General features: G+C 51.3%; 4 protein-coding genes across 4 annotated transcripts; 2 read left to right on the forward strand and 2 right to left on the reverse strand.

The window, feature by feature from the left end:
- Positions 1–2232: 2232 nt before the first annotated feature.
- On the reverse strand, positions 2233–2787 carry LOC116799682 (scale keratin-like). Its single transcript, XM_032713005.1, has one exon. It carries the CDS (start codon positions 2785–2787, stop codon positions 2233–2235), a length of 555 nt encoding a protein of 184 aa, XP_032568896.1.
- Positions 2788–5491: 2704 nt separating this feature from the next.
- LOC116799681 (scale keratin-like) lies at positions 5492–7146 on the forward strand. Its single transcript, XM_032713004.1, has 2 exons — positions 5492–5954; positions 6562–7146. The coding sequence occupies exon 2, from the start codon at positions 6583–6585 to the stop codon at positions 7144–7146; it is 564 nt and encodes a 187-aa protein (XP_032568895.1). The 5' UTR covers positions 5492–5954; positions 6562–6582.
- A 1899-nt stretch (positions 7147–9045) lies between these two features.
- Positions 9046–9570, reverse strand: LOC116799683 (scale keratin-like). Its single transcript, XM_032713006.1, has one exon. It carries the CDS (start codon positions 9568–9570, stop codon positions 9046–9048), a length of 525 nt encoding a protein of 174 aa, XP_032568897.1.
- A 4056-nt stretch (positions 9571–13626) lies between these two features.
- On the forward strand, positions 13627–14136 carry LOC116799685 (scale keratin-like). The gene has a single exon (XM_032713007.1). It carries the CDS (start codon positions 13627–13629, stop codon positions 14134–14136), a length of 510 nt encoding a protein of 169 aa, XP_032568898.1.
- The last annotated feature ends 3481 nt before the right edge of the window (positions 14137–17617 follow it).

Here is a 17617-nt window from a genome sequence, read left to right on the forward strand (position 1 = left end):
AAAGGGAAGCTGGGTGTGCTCCTTCCCTTGTTTTAACAGGTCCTACTTTAATTACTACGACTCTCTGGTATTTTTTGTTTAGAATAAAGTCACTCCAGAGCCTGCACAGGTACAGGACCTGGAGCCCATTCAGGTGACCTGCCACTGGGAGACAGCAGGAGCTGTATGGATACTTAATAGATATTAAATATATCATTAATAAATGTCTAATAGGTATTTAATATGTAATTAATACATGTTTAATAGGTATTTAATGTATAATTAATACTTATTTAATGTATAATTAATATATATTTAATATATTAAGGATCCAGAGGTCTGAGACTCTACTTGGGAAATCTGGAGTCAGCAGGTCCCCGGCCTTGCTCCCTGTCACTGACAGTCACACTCTCACTGTTCCTCCCATCAGTTCAGAACATCTCGTTTTTCCAGTCTGAAAATCTGATTCCCTCCTGTTTGGTGCCACTCAGCTTTATGTTATCAGGGCACAAACCAGAGTCTCCCAAAAGATGTGCCAAGGCCACCGACGTCAAGGAATAATTAGAGGTTTCCCTGAGCCCTGAGTGAGGAATGCAGTGAACTCCCTCCATCCTCACAGCCCCACACTGGGCACTGAGAAAGGGCATCTCTGGGCATTGTGCAATCAGCCCTGAGCTCACTGCCAGCCTCCAGCCCCAGGGAAAACTCCCTCCCTGTGCTGTCTGGGTGTCAAAGGCTCTCAGCACGGGTGTATCTGGTGCTGAGCACTGTCTGACACAACACACATTCACCTGGCTGCAGGTGGGCCAAAGGTTGGGCTCCATGACCCTGGAGGTCTTTTCCAACCAAAATGATTCCGGGATCCTTGGTCAAAATATTCTCAGGGAGCACTTGTTAATTCATAAAGATGGAATGTTGTTTTCTTAAAATAAAAAACAGGAGCAGCACGGACTGATTTCCATTTCAATCTGTAATTAATTACAGCACGAGGCCACCTGAGGTGTCCAGTCCCCTTTGGGGAGGAACACTGAAAACACCTGTGAAAAATCTGACTTGCAGAACTGAGATCAGGAAATGGTTCATTTGTGTGTGGAGCTTTTCTTTGAAAGAGTCTCGGAGAAAGGCAGAGGTAAATCCTCTCTAATGCATTAGTTCATATTCTTTTCACTTCACCCAGCTGACAAACAGGCTCAGCCAAACCTCCCCTGGGGCAACTGTTATCATGGCAGTGAGGAACAAAAACAAGAGGCAGTGCTTCATCTTTGCTCACCTGATACTGATCTGAAAAAGTGTTTCCCATTGTTCACCTTCCTCCTTTCGCTCCTTTTCAGAATAGGCTTGGACAGAACTTCAGGCCACATTTTTTACCTTGTCTGTGAAGGCACTTTGAGGATTTCTAGTACATGGTCTGGAAGACGAGAAGTTAAAAGGAATTCCAGCACTAAATTAACTTGTTGAAAACAGAGTCATAGAATATCCTGATTGGAAGGGACCCACAAGGATCATCAAATCCAACTCCTGGCCCTGCACAGGACACCCCAAAATCCCACCATGTCCCTGAGAGCACTGTCCAAAGGCTCCTTGAACTCTGGCTTGGGGCCATGGCCACTGCCCTGGGGAGCCTGTTCCTGTGCCCAACTGGATGGGGATAATTGGAGTGACTGCTGGAGTCTGACAATGGCAATAATTAGTGCAAGGGACACGATAATTTCAGCTTGGTGACAATGAAGGACAAGGCAGGGAGGATTCTCAGCTGTGGGCTCTGACCAAAGGCAGCTCAGCCTGGTCCTGCTGGGGGTGAGAGACCACAATGAGGGACCCCTAAAGCCCAGGCTGGGCCTTGACAGGAAAAACAGAGGCAGGTGTTGGATGCAGGATTGTTTTATTGCAGGGGAGGGAAAGGCCTCCTGGACAAAGCCACAGGAGGCAAAGACAGGCAGGTCACCCCTCTGTGCTTTGAGCTGTTCCCTCAGCCTTGTCCCAGGAGGCAGCAGCTTCAGGGAGGAGCCAGTGGATGGTGGAGTCCCACATTGGGCCACTGGCAGAGGCAGGGAGGAGGGGGGGAAACAGAGGAAGGGGAATTTCTAGAGGTATTCTGACCCCACTGGTTTTAGGTGGGAGTCTGATGTTCTGCCCCTTGCTCAGGAGCCGAGTGGAGGATCCAGGGTTGTATCATTTGCCAAAATTCTTCAGTGCAGGGGTGTCCCTGTGGGGTTCAGCAGGGCCTGCAGTGTTGGGGTGTCCCCGTGGGGTTCAGCAGGGCCCGAAGCTGCCCCGGCTGTACCTGCTGGACCTGTAGGAGTAGGGGCTGCAGGAGCCATAGGATCTGCCAGAGCCCCACAGACCCCGGGAGCCCAGGGAGCCATAACCTCCATAGCCCAGGGATCCATAGCCCAGGGATCCATATCCCCCATAACCCAGGGACCCATAGCCAAGGGATCCATATCCCCCATAGCCCAGGGATCCATATCCCCCATAGCCCAGGGATCCATAACCCCCATAACCAAGGGACCCATAGCCAAGGGATCCATATCCCCCATAGCCCAGGGACCCATAGCCCAGGGATCCATATCCCCCATAGCCCCCATAGCCCAGGGAGCCCCTATAGCCCCCAAGAACGGGGGCTCCAGCGGATCCCACGACAGAATCCTGAGGGAAGGAGCTGAGGATGGGCCCAGGGAAGGTGACAACCACGGGGGGTGGCTGGATCAGGGTGCTGGAGTCGGGGCACTGGCGCACACAGGGCTCGTTGCTGCTGTCAGCCAGGGGCTGGGGGCGCAGGATGGGGAACAGGTCAGAGCAGGACATTCTGCAAGGCTGGAGGTCGATCTGCAGGAGCTGATTTGAGCAAGAGCAAGACATGATTTACCCACAGGAAGGTGCCGGGGAGCTCCCTCCCTTCCCTCCCACTGGAGCCCCTCCAAAGCACAGCAGTTTCCCCACGTGCATTAAACACCAAAACTGGAGCAGAAGAGCCAAACTCTGCTCGGATGCTCTGCTGAGTCGGTGGCTCGGCCAGGAGTGGGACTCAGGGAGCCCAGTGCGTTGCTGTTCCTGATTTCATGACTAGCTCTGCACTGCCACTGATCTCCTCTGTGCTGATCCTTGTCAAAACAGGGATTAGGACTCATTGTCTGCTCAGATTTGCTCGGGAGCTTGTTTGATGAGACCATTAGGAGGGAACTGCAGAGTTTCCAAACATTGAATCAGGGCGTTGAGATATTTACAAATCACTTAAGGCCACGGCATTTTGGTTTGGGGCTCTGAACTATCATGAAAAAGCCTCACAGTAAACAATTAACAAGAAAACCCAGCACTTCACTTTTCAGCTCCTTAAATTCCCTCCATGACCCCTTTTTATCCTAAATGAATGTCTTACAGAACATTTTCAACATCTCTCAGTCCCTCTCTGTCCTCCTCTAAACCAGTGCCTGATCTCTGGGAGTTTTCATGCCCATTTATCTCAAATTAAAACCATTTTGGATGATTTTTAACAGGATAATCTGGATATAATGGCAGGTCGGCTTCTGAGCCTTGTGAACCACGAAGATCAATTTCCCAAATAATCTCCAGTCACCATTTAAACAAACAGAGAAGAGGAATAAACAGTGAACTGGTCTCCTCACGGACACAACTGGAAGCAACCCAACAACAAACTAAATTTCCTGCCGTATCAAGAAGCTTGGAATGAAGTGATGACCCTGAAGGCAGAGAACAGTTGTCCACAACAATTTTTTAGGTGTCCACAACACCTCAAATTTTGCCTATCAGTCTTTAATGGAAGAGACCACCCCAGGTAAATTTTCCACCCCACATAAACTGTTAAGCAAAGAGGAATCCCAAGGGTTGGGAACAGCAGCTCCAGACTCACCAGGTCCTTGGGAAGAAGGAGTGAAGAGAAGATGTTGGGAGAGCCCTGAGTGGAGGCAGCTTTTATGCAGTGCAGAGTGCCCGAGGGGGCAGAGGCTGATTTAATGACCATGCAGCTCATTAGGTGACAGGGCACATTTTTGGGATTGATAGTCCTGCAAAGTGACGAAATTGTTGCGCTTGGTGCTGGTGTTTATTTCTTGATTTCAGGTCTCCTGGAGCACCACCCCTTTCATCTGAGAGGCTGATGGGTGAAGTGAGTCCATCTTTCATCCTAAATCATGATTCATGATGTTAATATCAATTTTCTGTCCTCTCTGTGGTTGCACCATGGATCACCAGAGCTGGTTATCACTGATATCCTTCTCCTCCTGTTTTATGTGGCCACGATGCTCAGAGGTTTATCAGAAATCACAAAATCCTGGGATGGTTTTGGGACACGTGTCCAGAACAGCCTCAGCTTCCCTCTGACCCTCAGACTGCAGCTTAAAGCTTGAAGTGCTGAATTAATAATTGAATTGATGTTTCACTGAGATGTTTTTGCAAGAGGTGGGGAGGCCCTGGCACAGGTTATTCCATGGATGCCCCATCCCTGGAAGTGTCCAAGGCCGGGCTGGATGGGGCTCAGAGCACCCTGGGACAGTGGAAAGTGTCTCAGGGCAAGATGATCTTCAAGGTCCCTTCCAACCCAAACCATTCCACGGTTCTATACAGGAGAACCCCCAAATCCAGCTGTGGCAGAAATAAAACCCCTTGTTTTTTGTTGCAGTTAATCCCATCATCGGTGGCATCTTTCAGCAGGGAGCAATTAGGGGCTGGGAATCTGCTGGGAAAGGCCAAAGCTGCCTTTTGCTGAGGTTTCCTCCTCTGCTGACACCGTTCCTGTAACACTGTCATTATCTTTGTTATCATAATCACCGACCTGCTTATCTGCACCCCACGTATTATTTATAAATTATGAGCTTTTCCAAACCTGGAGATCCGTAGGGAGATTTCCCCAGCTATTATCCTGGAAGAAAAAAAAAAAACCAACAACCCCATGTCAAGGTTTTACAAGGACATTCCAAGGGATTTTCAAACACCTCATGATCACCCATTACCAACTTGTACACACTGTGTCATAGTTCTGCACAATGTGGGCCTGGGTGATGGATCCACCCCACCATTAGCAGAGATTATCACATTAAACAGGTAAATTGAGGTCACTTGGGGTTTTTCCCGTAATCAGTTCGTGGTTTATAACACTTTTTGACCTTCTCTTGACTTTAAAAGTAAAATCTGCCTTTTTTATTTAAAATGCACACTGACAGAGAGCAGGTTTAGGTGGGATGTCAGGGATAAATTGTTCCCTGGGAGGGAGGGGAGGCCCTGGCACAGGTGGCCCAGAGAAGCTGTGGCTGCTCCATCCCTGGAAGTGTCCAAGGCCAGGTTGGAGCAACCTGGGACAGTGGAAGGTGTCCCTGCCCATGGCAGAGGGTGAAATGAGATGATCTTCCAGGTCCCTTCCAACCCAAACCATCCCATGATATGATTGTGTGACACAAAAGCCATTCAAAGATGCTCCTTGTGTTTGCCTTGCACTGAGCAGGTGGGGGCAGAAGTGCTGAGCCTGCACAAAGGAGTTGTTTGTCCCCCTCATTTGAGATCCTGAAAGAAATTCCATTTGGCTCCAGGTATCCCTGTTGATTACAGCCAAAGACCTGCAACCCAACAAAAAGAATGAGTGTCCTCCTATCATCCTAATTAAATAAATCAAGTCAGCTTCTTTCCTCCCCTAACGCTCTGGAAAGCAATGGAATAATAAAAAAGAACTCCACACCTAAAGCCTGGAGACAATAGAGGTCTGGGCTGGAATGTGCACGTCACCCCATGTGTGGGTTTGAAGTGCCTGCAATGCACAGGCAATAAGCAAAAACAATTTCAGCACTTTGAGGAATTATGTGTCCTGCAATTTGGGGTTGGGACCTAATTAGGAACTCGCGCATCGGGTGCCCAACGTCCCCCAGGCAAGCTCAGGGCTCTATAAAAGCTCCCTGCACCAGGTCTCTCCATCCACTGCTCCCAGCTCATCCACCTCTCTCAGCTCAGCCACCTTTGGGAACCAGGTAAGGCAGAATTTCTCTCAGGCTTCTCTAAATTTGCTGTCAGGAGCTCTGGGTTCTCCCTTGGGACCGAGTCCTCCTGGGTTGTTTCCAGGCTGCCACTGATCTGGGGGAGATTTGCTGCTGGAAATGATGTTTGAGCTCTCATTCATCTCCAGGCCTTGTAAAGACAGGCCCCAGGAGAGGGGGGTATAATCCCAAACCTGTAGTATTTTAGCACTATATTTTGGGAGATGAAGAACAGCTCACCTACACTGTTGTGTGGGGCTGCATTTGGTTGAGTGTTGCTGAGTTTGTGACAGCAGAGACCAAACTTAGCAAGTGGAAACTATCAACTAAGAGCAGTGTAATACTGTCAAAATTATCCCAGCTGGAAATTCCAAAGATCCAGCTGAAAAGTACATGACTTTGTTGGACAGGATTGAAGAGAATATGACTTTGTTTGATAAAACTGAAGAGAACTTAACTTTGTTTTACTGAAGTCAAGGCTGGCCAAGGGATTATGGTGATAGAAAGAAAAGTGATAGGAAATGCTTCCCAGATTTCTTTGTGACACTCTGTTGGGCTGTTTGATGCATCTCTAATGTGAATAACTGAACCCCTTCCACAGGTTCACTCCCAGCCCTGCAGAATGTCCTGCTCTGACCTGTCCCTCGGCTCTGCCTGCGGCGTCCTGCGCCCCCAGCCCCTGGCTGACAGCGGCAACGAGCCCTGTGTGCGCCAGTGCCCCGACTCCAGCACCCTGATCCAGCCACCCCCCGTGGTTGTCACCTTCCCTGGGCCCATCCTCAGCTCCTTCCCTCAGGATTCCGTCGTGGGATCCGCTGGAGCCCCCGTTCTTGGGGGCTATGGGGGCTCCCTGGGCTATGGGGTCTATGGGGGTTATGGATCCCTGGGTTATGGGGGATATGGATCCCTTGGCTATGGGGGATATGGATCCCTGGGCTATGGGGGATATGGATCCCTTGGCTATGGGGGATATGGATCCCTGGGCTATGGGGGATATGGATCCCTTGGCTATGGGGGTTATGGCTCCCTGGGTTATGGCTCCCTGGGCTATGGGGGGCTGTGGGGCTCTGGAGGCTCCTCCCTGGGCTCCCGGGGTCTGTGGGGCTCTGGCAGATCCTATGGCTCCTGCAGCCCCTACTCCTACAGGTCCAGCAGGTACAGCCGGGGCAGCTTCGGGCCCTGCTGAGCCCCACGGGGACACCTCAAGTGAGGGATGAGAAGTGATGGTTCCAGAGGCAGAGAGCTGGGAACCACCACTGCTCCATCCCCAGGCCCTTCAGCCCCTTTGGAATTTCTCCTCCTCGTTTCTGCTTCCATTTCCTGCCCTAACGCTCCTCCCACCCCACGTCTGTCCTGCCTGGGGCAAACACGGGACAGAAGTGCTCAGAATGGGTCCTGTTTGCTCAAACCAGGAGCTGAGCCCCAGAAAAACCCCCAGCTCAATCCCATGGGAATGTGCCTCGGGCTGGAGAACAGCTTCTTACTTCTTGGAGACTCTGAAATGGATTCCTTTGCTCACCATCATTAAAAATTTATTGCATCACCCTTGCCATGTTCTGGTGGTCTTTTCTCGTGTTTTCACCCGTGATATTTGTCTCAGTGGAACTCTCACCTGTGCAGGTGTCAGTAACAGCCTAAACTGTCACAGAATCATGGGATGGGTCGGGTTGGAAAGGACCTTAAAGCTCATTTGCCATGGGCTGGGGCACCTTCCACGAGACCAGATTGCTCAGGGCTTCATCCAACCAGGCCTTAAACTATGGAGCTGAATGTCCTGCCCAAAAATCCAGGGATTTCAAATGTCCAAAAGCAGTGGGAAGCCCCTGGCACAGAAGGCATCACTGTCCTGCCCTCCCCATTTCTCATGGATATTTTGGAGGAGTTTGGCTTTTTGGTGCCAGCTCTGCTGGTTACAGGGGTAGAGAAATGAAACAATAGATCACTAATTTTAAACTCTCTCCCAAACATATTAGGCTTCAGTCAGAATTTCTTCCAGGTAAATCTTTTGTCTCTTTGAACTTCAGGTTCGCACTCAAATACTTAAACTCTGTCCTCAGTCATTGTTTCTGCAGAAGTTGAATCAATTTTCTGTCAAATCCTTATATAAAGTTTCCTGGGCCACACAATGGAATTTGAAATCCGAAGTATGGGGATGAACTTCCTGTGTTGTAATGAAATCAAAAGTGTTGGGTGGTTTTTGACAGAGAAACAGCTGCTCCCTGCAGGTCCCTGAAGGGGTTAATTCATCCATTCCAGCAGGAACAGAGAGAGCAGAGTCAGGGCTGGAAAACTGTAGGGTAGAAAATGCCTCAACCTGGATATAAATCCAGGGTGGGGAGGCCCTGGCCCAGGTTGCCCAGAGCAGCTGTGGCTGCCCCTGGATCCCTGGAAGTGTCCAAGGCCAGGTTGGAGCAACCTGGGACAGCGGGAGGTGTCCCTGCCCATGGCAGGGGGTAGAACAGGGTGACCTTTGGGGTCCCTTCCAGCCCAAACTATTCCAGGCCTCTGTGACTCCCCAGTGTAATTATTATAGCCCAGCCCAGTGGGGCAGGGAGGTTCTGCTCCCAAATCCGTGCTCTGAGTGCTCTGACTTCCCTCAGAGCTGGGCCATTCCAGCTGGGGTTTCGTCCTCACACTTGGCCTGGGTAAGGATGTGAGTTTTGGCCATTTAAAGAGGAGAGCAGAGTATAACCACTGATGCATAAATTAAAACTCCAAAGTTCATTTGTTTGGTGCAGAACAGAGTCAGTTTAATGAGAAATAAGCATTCACAGAAAAGCATTGCAGGATATCAAGAATGTCAGACTGCAGGGAACTCCTTCCAGAATTGCTCCTCTTCAGCTGGGCAGCGAAGTTGCATTTCAGAAGAATACAAATGACTTGTTTTATCCCACTCGTTCCACACACAGACGGAAAGAAAAAAGCCCATAAGACCCCAAACAGAGAGCGAATAAATCAAGGATGTTTTGTGTCCTTCCAGCTCCACTGGAGTGGGGTTGGCAGTGGTCACAATAGCACCTCTTTGGACCTAGATTGGACCCCTCAGTTGCCAGTTATTCCAAACTCAGGGAGCATTTCCAGGGGCTCAGCAGGTCCCGCAGAGGCCGCGGCCGTAGCGGCCGTACCAGGAGTAGGGGCTGCAGGAGCCGTAGGATCTGCCAGAGCCCCACAGCCCCCGGGAGCCCCCACAGCCCCACAGACCCCCATAGCCCCCATAGCCCCCATAGCCCCACAGACCACCATAGCCCAGGGAGCCAGAGCCCAAATATCCCAGGGACCCATAGCCCCCATAGCCCAAATATCCCAGGGAGCCATAGCCCCCATAGCCCAGGGAGCCATAACCCCCATAGCCCCCATAACCCCACAGACCCCCATAGCCCCCATAGCCCCCATAGCCCCCAAGAACAGGGGCTCCAGCGGATCCCACGACGGAATCCTGAGGGAAGGAGCTGAGGATGGGCCCAGGGAAGGTGACAACCACGGGGGGTGGCTGGATCAGGGTGCTGGAGTCGGGGCACTGGCGCACACAGGGCTCGTTGCCGCTGTCAGCCAGGGGCTGGGGGCGCAGGACGCCGCAGGCAGAGCCGAGGGACAGGTCAGAGCAGGACATTCTGCAGGGCTGGGAGTGAACCTGCAACACACAGGGAGGCTCAGGCTGAGGAGAAGACAAGCACTTCAAAATTCAGCATTAAAATAACCAGCCGGGCGCAGTGTTCCCAGGAAACAAACTGATTTCTGGCTTTGCAACCTTAAGGCTCTTTTTCCTTCCCACAAAGCAGATTTTCAAAATTTTCCCTCTGCAACATGTGGGAGATGTCCTGCCCTGCTCAGAAAATCTCACCCCTCAGAACACCCTGCTAAGAACTGAGGTGTGTTTTCACACATTGAACCCAAAACTGAGAAGCAAAGGCAGAGAGAACAAAGTGATTTTGTCCAAGGTCGTTCTGATGAGTCAGAAGGAGAACCTGGGTTTGGGTTCAGCAGGTTTACATGAGATGCAGCTTGTATAGAACTTAATTACAGTAGCTTGATCTTCCCACTTATCCCAGTTTTGATGAGAGCCAAGGGAACAACAGATTATAGGATTGCAAATGCCCGGGCTGTTCAGAAAGCCATTTGACAAGACAATTAACAACAAATCTCTCTCTAACTGAGTCCTGCAAGCCCTTAGCAGAGTCTTGAGGAGGAACATGAAAACAAAAAGTAAAGGAAAGCTGAAAATTTGTGGTAGCAGGTTGTTCCAAGCTCTGTCCATCCTGGCCCTGGACACTTCCAGGGATGGGGCAGCCACAGCTTCTCTGGGCAACCTGTGCCAGGGCCTCCCCACCCTCACAGGGAGGAATTTACCCCTAATATCTCACCTAAACCTCCCCTCTGTCAGTCTGAACCCACCCCCCTTGTCCTGTCACCCCAGTTCAGACCCTTGTCCTGTCACCTTCAGACCCTGGAAGGGGCTCTGAGGTCTCCACACAACCTGCTCCTCTCCAGGCTGAACATTCCCAGCTCTCCCAGCCTGTCTCCACAGGGGAGGGGCTCCAGTCCTCTCAGCTGACTTAGAGCATTGCCCAGTTGCTCCGGGGTGGTTCTTACACCCAGAACTCCCCAGAGCTCCACGCACCAAACTGGTGTGGCTGCCACCCCAGAGAGAAGAACCTCTTCACTCCAGCCCCTGCCACGAGTCAGTGCAGATGCACCAACAGAACAGATGGACACCAACTCAGGCTGAAACCAGCACCAAAAAGACACCCCCAGAGCAGCAGGAAGATCAGACTTACCCAAGGCACTGAGGAGTCAAGGGAAGTGTCTGGAGGAGCGAGGAGAGAGAGGAGCTTTTATCCCCGAGCTCGGCGGTCCCGGCTCAGCCCCAATTCCCCACACACGTCACCCCCGGGATGATGAAACCCTCGGGTTCATCTCCGGTGTTTATGAGGCCTCTCAAATTCATTTGTAACCATGATCCAAAGCATCGCTTGAGATTATGGGGAATTCTTTCATCTTGTGACGGACTTGGGGGAAAATTAGCACCTGGTGTTGTTCCAGTGGCTTCCCTGGAATTACAACAGAAATTCCTAAGCCAGCTCCTCTTGGCATTGACTTCGCACCTGGAGAGTGTCTCAGGGGTTTAGGGGGATTACAGCCTGCAGTGTCATGGAGGGGGGATTTGGTTAAGTGCAGGTAATTCCCATTCCAAGCTGCCACCACAGAGGTTAAAGCCTGTCCACGTGACACGCAGGAAGTTTGGGGGTGATTTCTGCTGGTTTGTCCTCCCCATCTGCACTTGGGAGGACTGGTTTGTCTCCAGGTTCCAACCTGGGTGGGAAGGTCAAAGGCCAGGTTGGATGGAGCCTTGGAGCGACCTGGGACAGTGGAAGGTGTCCCTGCCCATGGCAGGGGTTGAGATGAGCTTTAAGGTCCCTTCCAACCCAAACCACTCCATGATCCTGTGATTCCATAAGTACAGTGGGAGAGAGAGCTGTTAGGGAAGTGTGAGTGCTTGAAAAGGATGTTCTGGATGTTCTGTCTCTGCCTTCTGCCAAAAATGGCCCAAAGGACTTGACAGTGTTTGAGGGAAGGGCAGGGAGAGCAATCCATGGCTGAGTGCACAGCAGAGAGAGCAGGAGGGGTTTCCACAAGTCCCTTGGTCATGAGGGGAGAACAGAATTGTGTTCAGGGAGCTGGGGGGGCTCAGCCTGGAGAAAAGGAGGCTCAGGGGGGACCTTCTGGCTCTGGAATTCCCTGACAAGAGGGGGGAGCCAGGGGGAGGTCAGGCTCTGCTCCCAGGGAACAAGGGACAGGAAGAGGGGAAACAGCCTCAAGCTGTGCCAGGGGAGGGTCAGGTTGGACATTAGGAGGAATTTCCCCCTGGAAAGGGTGTTCAGGCCTTGGCAGGGGCTGCCCGGGGAGGTGGGGGAGTCCCCAGCCCTGGAGGTGTCCAGGGAAGGACTGGATGTGGTACTGAGTGCTCTGGGCTGGGGCCAAGGTGGGGATAGGGCACAGGGGGGACTTGAGGACCGAAATAATTCTGTGATTCTGTGATAGAAAACCCTGTAAGGACCCCGTGGTGCTCTCTGTGCCTGCCCTTGGGAGCAGCAGCGAGGACTGAGCAGCTGAGAGTGCAAAGGATAAAGATCCACGTGATGACCCCGAAGTTGCTCTAAACAATTTTCTCTCCAGGTCTGTCCTGGCCTGGATTTAATGGGAAAAAAACCTCAGGTGAGCACAGGTGAGCACAGGTGAGCACAGGTGAGCACACGGGGGCTGCCACGAGTAGAGGAGAAGCTGAGGAAGAGCATCAGGTTAATTCCTGCTGTGAGGCCAGGGATGGGGATGGGATGATAACAGGAATAAACGTGACAAGCTCACCCTGGGAGATGAAAGAGGTCCCTGTGATGAAAGGCCCCCGTCTCATTTCACGAGACCTGGAACCCACAAACAAACAAGGAGTCAGCAGAACGTGGCACACGAGGTTTGGGTTTGCCCCAATTATGCACATCCACAAATTGCTCCTGAGCTGATCCCTGGGATCTTGGGAACTGTATAAAAGCTCTCCCGAGCCAGGGCTCTTCACCTTCCTCGCTTCATTCACCTCCCTGAGAAGGGTAAGCACCATCCTGTGGGAATCCTTTCCTGAAATTCCCACCTCTCTTTTCTCCTGGCTTAACTAAGGTTGGAACTGTCCATAAGTGCTCTAAGGTTCTTAATAATGTTGGGTTGTCTTGTCCTGATTTTGTTTTTCTTCTTTGCTGTTGGACATTCACGTGTTTGGGTTTGAAATGGTCAAACTGGGGTTTGTAAATGTTGTTCCTTGTCAGTAGGAATCAGAGCTACCAGAGCAGCTTCCAAAACCTCAGCAGAAGGTTTGTTCAGTTGCTAGGAATTTTTTATGGATTGTATCATGTATGAATTATGTCTTGATATGTGTCTATTTATATGTGTGTATTCTTGAGGGGACAAGCTTAAACCCCAACCTACCCTTGGAACTAGATAATATCAGAATTGTCTTCTAGTTTAATATTTTCTTGTTTCTGCTGGTGGGAAAAAATTGTTCACAGCCAGTATTCCTTGTCCTTCCATGCTGGTGTAAAACAAATATGAGGCAGCTGTTCAGACACAGCTGGTGTAAAAGTGGCTAAAAAGTGGACAGAGTTTGCAAAATCTGGATAATGTGAAAACACATCTTAGTTCTTTGCAGGCTGTTATGAGGGATGAGATTTTCAGAGCAAGGTGGGACATTTCCCGTGGATTGTGTGGACATTCAGGGAATTTTTGAAAATCTGCTCCGTGAAAAAAAAAAAGGAGCTGAAAGATTGCAAAGGGAGAAATCAATTTATTTGCTCAGAATGCTGTGCCTGGGTGGCTGTTGGACGCTGAATGTTGAATTTGAGTGAGGGGCAATGAGAGAGAAGAGCTCGGAGGGACTAAACACCCGTCACCAGCGAGGTGATGAAATTGTTGGGTCCCTTACTGGCCTTTCTGAGGCCTCTCAAACTGGTTTGTGACAATGATCCAACGTTGCTGGAGATCAGGGGGAATTCTTTCATCTTGTGATGGACCCAGGGAAAGAATGAACCCCTGGTGTTGTTCCAGTCGCTCCCTTGGAGTGGAATTCTCTTCCTTGCAGCCTGACCCTCCCTGTGTGTTGCAGGTTCACTCCCAGCCCTGCAGAATGTCCTGCTCTGACCTGTCCCTCGGCTCTGCCTGCGGCGTCCTGCGCCCCCAGCCCCTGGCTGACAGCGGCAACGAGCCCTGTGTGCGCCAGTGCCCCGACTCCAGCACCCTGATCCAGCCACCCCCCGTGGTTGTCACCTTCCCTGGGCCCATCCTCAGCTCCTTCCCTCAGGATTCCGTCGTGGGATCCGCTGGAGCCCCCGTTCTTGGGGGCTATGGGGGCTATGGGGGTCTGTGGGGTTATGGGGGCTATGGGGGTTATGGGGGCTATGGGGGCTATGGCTCCCTGGGATATTTGGGCTATGGGGGCTATGGGTCCCTGGGATATTTGGGCTCTGGCTCCCTGGGCTATGGTGGTCTGTGGGGCTATGGGGGCTATGGGGGCTATGGGGGTCTGTGGGGCTGTGGGGGCTCCCGGGGGCTGTGGGGCTCTGGCAGATCCTACGGCTCCTGCAGCCCCTACTCCTGGTACGGCCGCTACGGCCGCGGCCTCTGCGGGACCTGCTGAGCAGGGCAGGGAAACCCTGGGAATGAGGGAGGAGTGAGCAGCAAAATGCAGCTCCAGCCGTGGGAGCTCTGGGGCAGCACTCACAGAGCCTGCTCAGTGCCCTCTGCATGTTCCACACCTCTCCTTTTTTCCCCTTGAATCCTTTCCTGGTATTTTCCCAGGTTCAGTTCCTTGTAATCTTCTTTATCCCACCTGTGACCGAAGGCAGGGAGAGACCCCACAGTGTCTTTCCCTCTGCCTTTGCCTCTGACATCTTGGATTTACATTCCTGGTATTACAATGTGGTTTTGCTCTTTTCCTTCTCATTAAAACTCTGTTGCATCATTTAAAACACACGTGTCGTGGTTTTGTGTCCTCATCCCCCCCCCGAATTTTCCAGCTGTGCTGGGCAAAGCTGATGTTGTGCAAACCCACCCAACATCCCACCTAACCCTGCCCAATATCCCACCTAACCCTGCCCAATATCCCATCTAACCCTGCCCAATATCCCATCCAACCCTGCCCTCAGGCAGTTTGAAGCCATCCTCCCTTGTCCTGTCACTCCAGTCCTTTGTCCAAAGTCTCCCCCCACGTTTCTTTAACCTCCTGCAGGTCCTGGAAGGTCACAATCAGAGAAACTTCCCCACAATGACCAAACCCCAGTTCTCTCAGCCTCTCACAGATTGAGTTCCTGGGTTTGGGATTTCTTTGGTTGTGTTGAAGTTGTGTGTATATTAAATATAAACAGAATCGGTGTCAATATTTTATAAAGAGCCTAAACCCAAACGAAATCACTGCACCACATGTGACAGAATTCTTTTAGGTTATCAGCAAAGCACAAAACCAGCTCCTGACTCGGGCAGATCCTTATCTCACCAGACACTTCTCTTTATGTGGTTCAGCAGCCAAAAGATCTCAGGGTACATATTTTCCTGCAGTGAGAAGAGTTGCTGAACTGAACCATGTTTGGAGTTCATCTGACCAGAAACTGAGGGTAAAATCTGAATAAAGAGAGGCAAGAGCTGCCACAGGTGCCCAGCTCCACCCTTTGTGACTGGGCAGTGCCCACAGACAATTCTCAGTGTTCATCACATAAAAAGTCAGCTACAAATCTACCTTTTATTTGGTTTTATTTAACTGTCTCTGCTAGGTTGAACAGCTCTTCCAGCAAGACCCACAGTGGGGAAACAGCCAGAAGGGATGTTCTACCTCCTGCCAGGACCTGAAAACCCGTGAGGAAATCTCTGGTGGTGAAGAGAACAGTGAGCAAAGCTCCTGTGCCACAGGGAGCCCTGGAGCTGGGACCTTCCTCCCGCCACAGGGAGCCCTGGAGCTGGGACCTTCCTCCTGCCCTTCCTGCTGCCACAGGGAGCCCCGGAGCTGGGAGCTGACGGGGCTCCTGCCCTTCCTCCTGTCCTGGAGGGACACCGAGGGCTGGGCTGGAAGGGGGTGACAGGGGAGGGTGGCTGAGCCACCACCCTCAGGTCAGGGCAGCTGGGGCTGCTCATGAGTTGGTCATCAGGAAACACGACTGAGGGTTGATGGAACACGGCAGGAATTCATCTGGAATGGGAGGAAAAGCTTCAATCCCGTGGAAAGGGGAAAGTTCTGTGTCCAGGGCTGGGCCCCTCAGGGCAAGAGGGACACAGAGGGGCTGGAGAGTGTCCAGGGAAGGGAAGGGGCTGGAGCAGCAGGGGAGGGTCTGGAGAACTCCTGAGGGAGCTGGGAGGGCTCATCCCAGAGAAAAGGAGGCTCAGGGGGGACCTTCTGGCTCTGGAATTCCCTGACAGGAGGGGGGAGCCGGGGGGGGTCAGGCTCTGCTCCCAGGGAACAAGGGACAGGAGGAGGGGGAACGGCCTCAGGCTGTGCCAGGGGAGGGTCAGGTTGGCCATCAGGAGGAATTTCCTCTTGGAAAGGGTGTTCAGGCCTTGGCAGGGGCTGCCCAGGGAGGTGGGGGAGTCCCCAGCCCTGGAGGTGCCCAGGGCAGGCCTGGCTGTGGCACTGAGTGCTCTGGGCTGGGGCCAAGGTGGGGATGGGGCACAGGGGGATCCACGGGCTGGGAGGGCTTTTCCAACCTCAGGGGCTCTGGGATCCCGGGAGAGTTTTTCCAAGCTCTGGGATTCTGGGATCCTGGGAGGGCTTTTCCAAGCTCAGGGGCTCTGGGATTCTGGGATCCTGGGAGGGTTTTTCCAAGCTCAGGGGCTCTGGGATCCCGGGAGGCTCGGGGCAGCTCTGAGGAGGGATTTATGCCCTTCCCCAGAGTGCCCGAGGTGGCCCCTGAGCCCCAGCCCACATCTGTCACTCCTGGGCCTCCTCCAAGTGACGAAAGAGTTTTTGCTCAATGTTTCTGTTTATGAGTTGATTCAAATTCTGACACTGCACGAAATGCAAATTACAAAACAAATATTTCTTTCATCTTAGCCCTTAATTGGCGAGATTCATGCCTGGTAAGGTTCCATTAAATACATTTGGGATGACAGGAGGAATTATGCTGCTTCATTTATTAACCTCTTCCTTTGCTGGTTGACATAATGACGGTGGCTCAAGTGTTAATCATAATTATCATCTGCTTTAAGGTGCAGGTTTTCTTCCTTTCTTCCTTATCCACAGTAGATAAAATAGAATTGATAAAGATCCACAGTGCCTTTCTTGTGAAATCAGCAGCTTTTAAATGAAGCTGGAACTCAAAGTTGGACAAGACCATCGTGTACTTCTCAGAGGAAAAATCAAAAGATACATTGCAAAGTGCTTTTTAAAAGCATCCAGATCCATGTTTTGTCTCTCAAATGTTCAGGCAGATCTCAATATTTTTGTACTACAGGGAAAACATAAATTAATATCTCAGCACTCAAGGAGCTTCTACAGAAACCTACAAAAATAAATGAGAACTTCAATTCCACAGGAAAATCAACTGAAATGCTGAGGTTTGAAACCGTGGGCTGGTGAAGGGAACAGGAAGAGTTCACAGTTTAATAACCACATTTCAAAATGTTGGGCTGTTTGAACCCAACCACATATTTATATGACAATAATGACACCCCACTTCATGTGTAAATTATTAAGGAGGGTTTGGGAAGTGCTTAAAAACACACACAAAGAGTATTTGGACACTCAGTGTGAGTAGTGTCCTTCCTGTCATCCCCTGGGGACATCCCAAAGTCTGGGAAAAAGGAACCTCCTCATTTCAGTGGTAGAAATGTGTTTATTTAGCAAATCATTCAGAAGTTTATTTAGAAATCGTGGTAAATAAACGTGTTTATTCAACAACCAACCAGCCCACGGGTAAATGAGGGTTTCTGGGGTGGGACCCAGAACTTGGAGTCTGGAAATCAGGGTGGGACACGTCTCCCCAGACCCTCCCTGTTTACAGGCCGGGCTTTCAGCTGAGCTGGTCGTGTGTCCCCACAGCCAACGACAGCAGATTGGGCTGCTCTGGGTGTGATGCCAATTCTGGCAAGGGCAGCACCCCAGAGGGGCTGAATTGTCTGGCAGGAGCTCCTGT

Source organism: Chiroxiphia lanceolata, chromosome 29 (assembly GCF_009829145.1).
Source record: "Chiroxiphia lanceolata isolate bChiLan1 chromosome 29, bChiLan1.pri, whole genome shotgun sequence".
Lineage (NCBI taxonomy): Eukaryota > Metazoa > Chordata > Aves > Passeriformes > Pipridae > Chiroxiphia > Chiroxiphia lanceolata.

What these genes read in the sequence shown, in the direction of transcription:
- LOC116799683 (XM_032713006.1), bottom strand. Translation starts at nt 9,570, where the DNA reads ATGTCCTGCTCTGACCTGTCCCTCGGCTCTGCCTGCGGCGTCCTGCGC.
- LOC116799681 (XM_032713004.1), top strand. Translation starts at nt 6,583, where the DNA reads ATGTCCTGCTCTGACCTGTCCCTCGGCTCTGCCTGCGGCGTCCTGCGC.
- LOC116799682 (XM_032713005.1), bottom strand. Translation starts at nt 2,787, where the DNA reads ATGTCCTGCTCTGACCTGTTCCCCATCCTGCGCCCCCAGCCCCTGGCT.
- LOC116799685 (XM_032713007.1), top strand. Translation starts at nt 13,627, where the DNA reads ATGTCCTGCTCTGACCTGTCCCTCGGCTCTGCCTGCGGCGTCCTGCGC.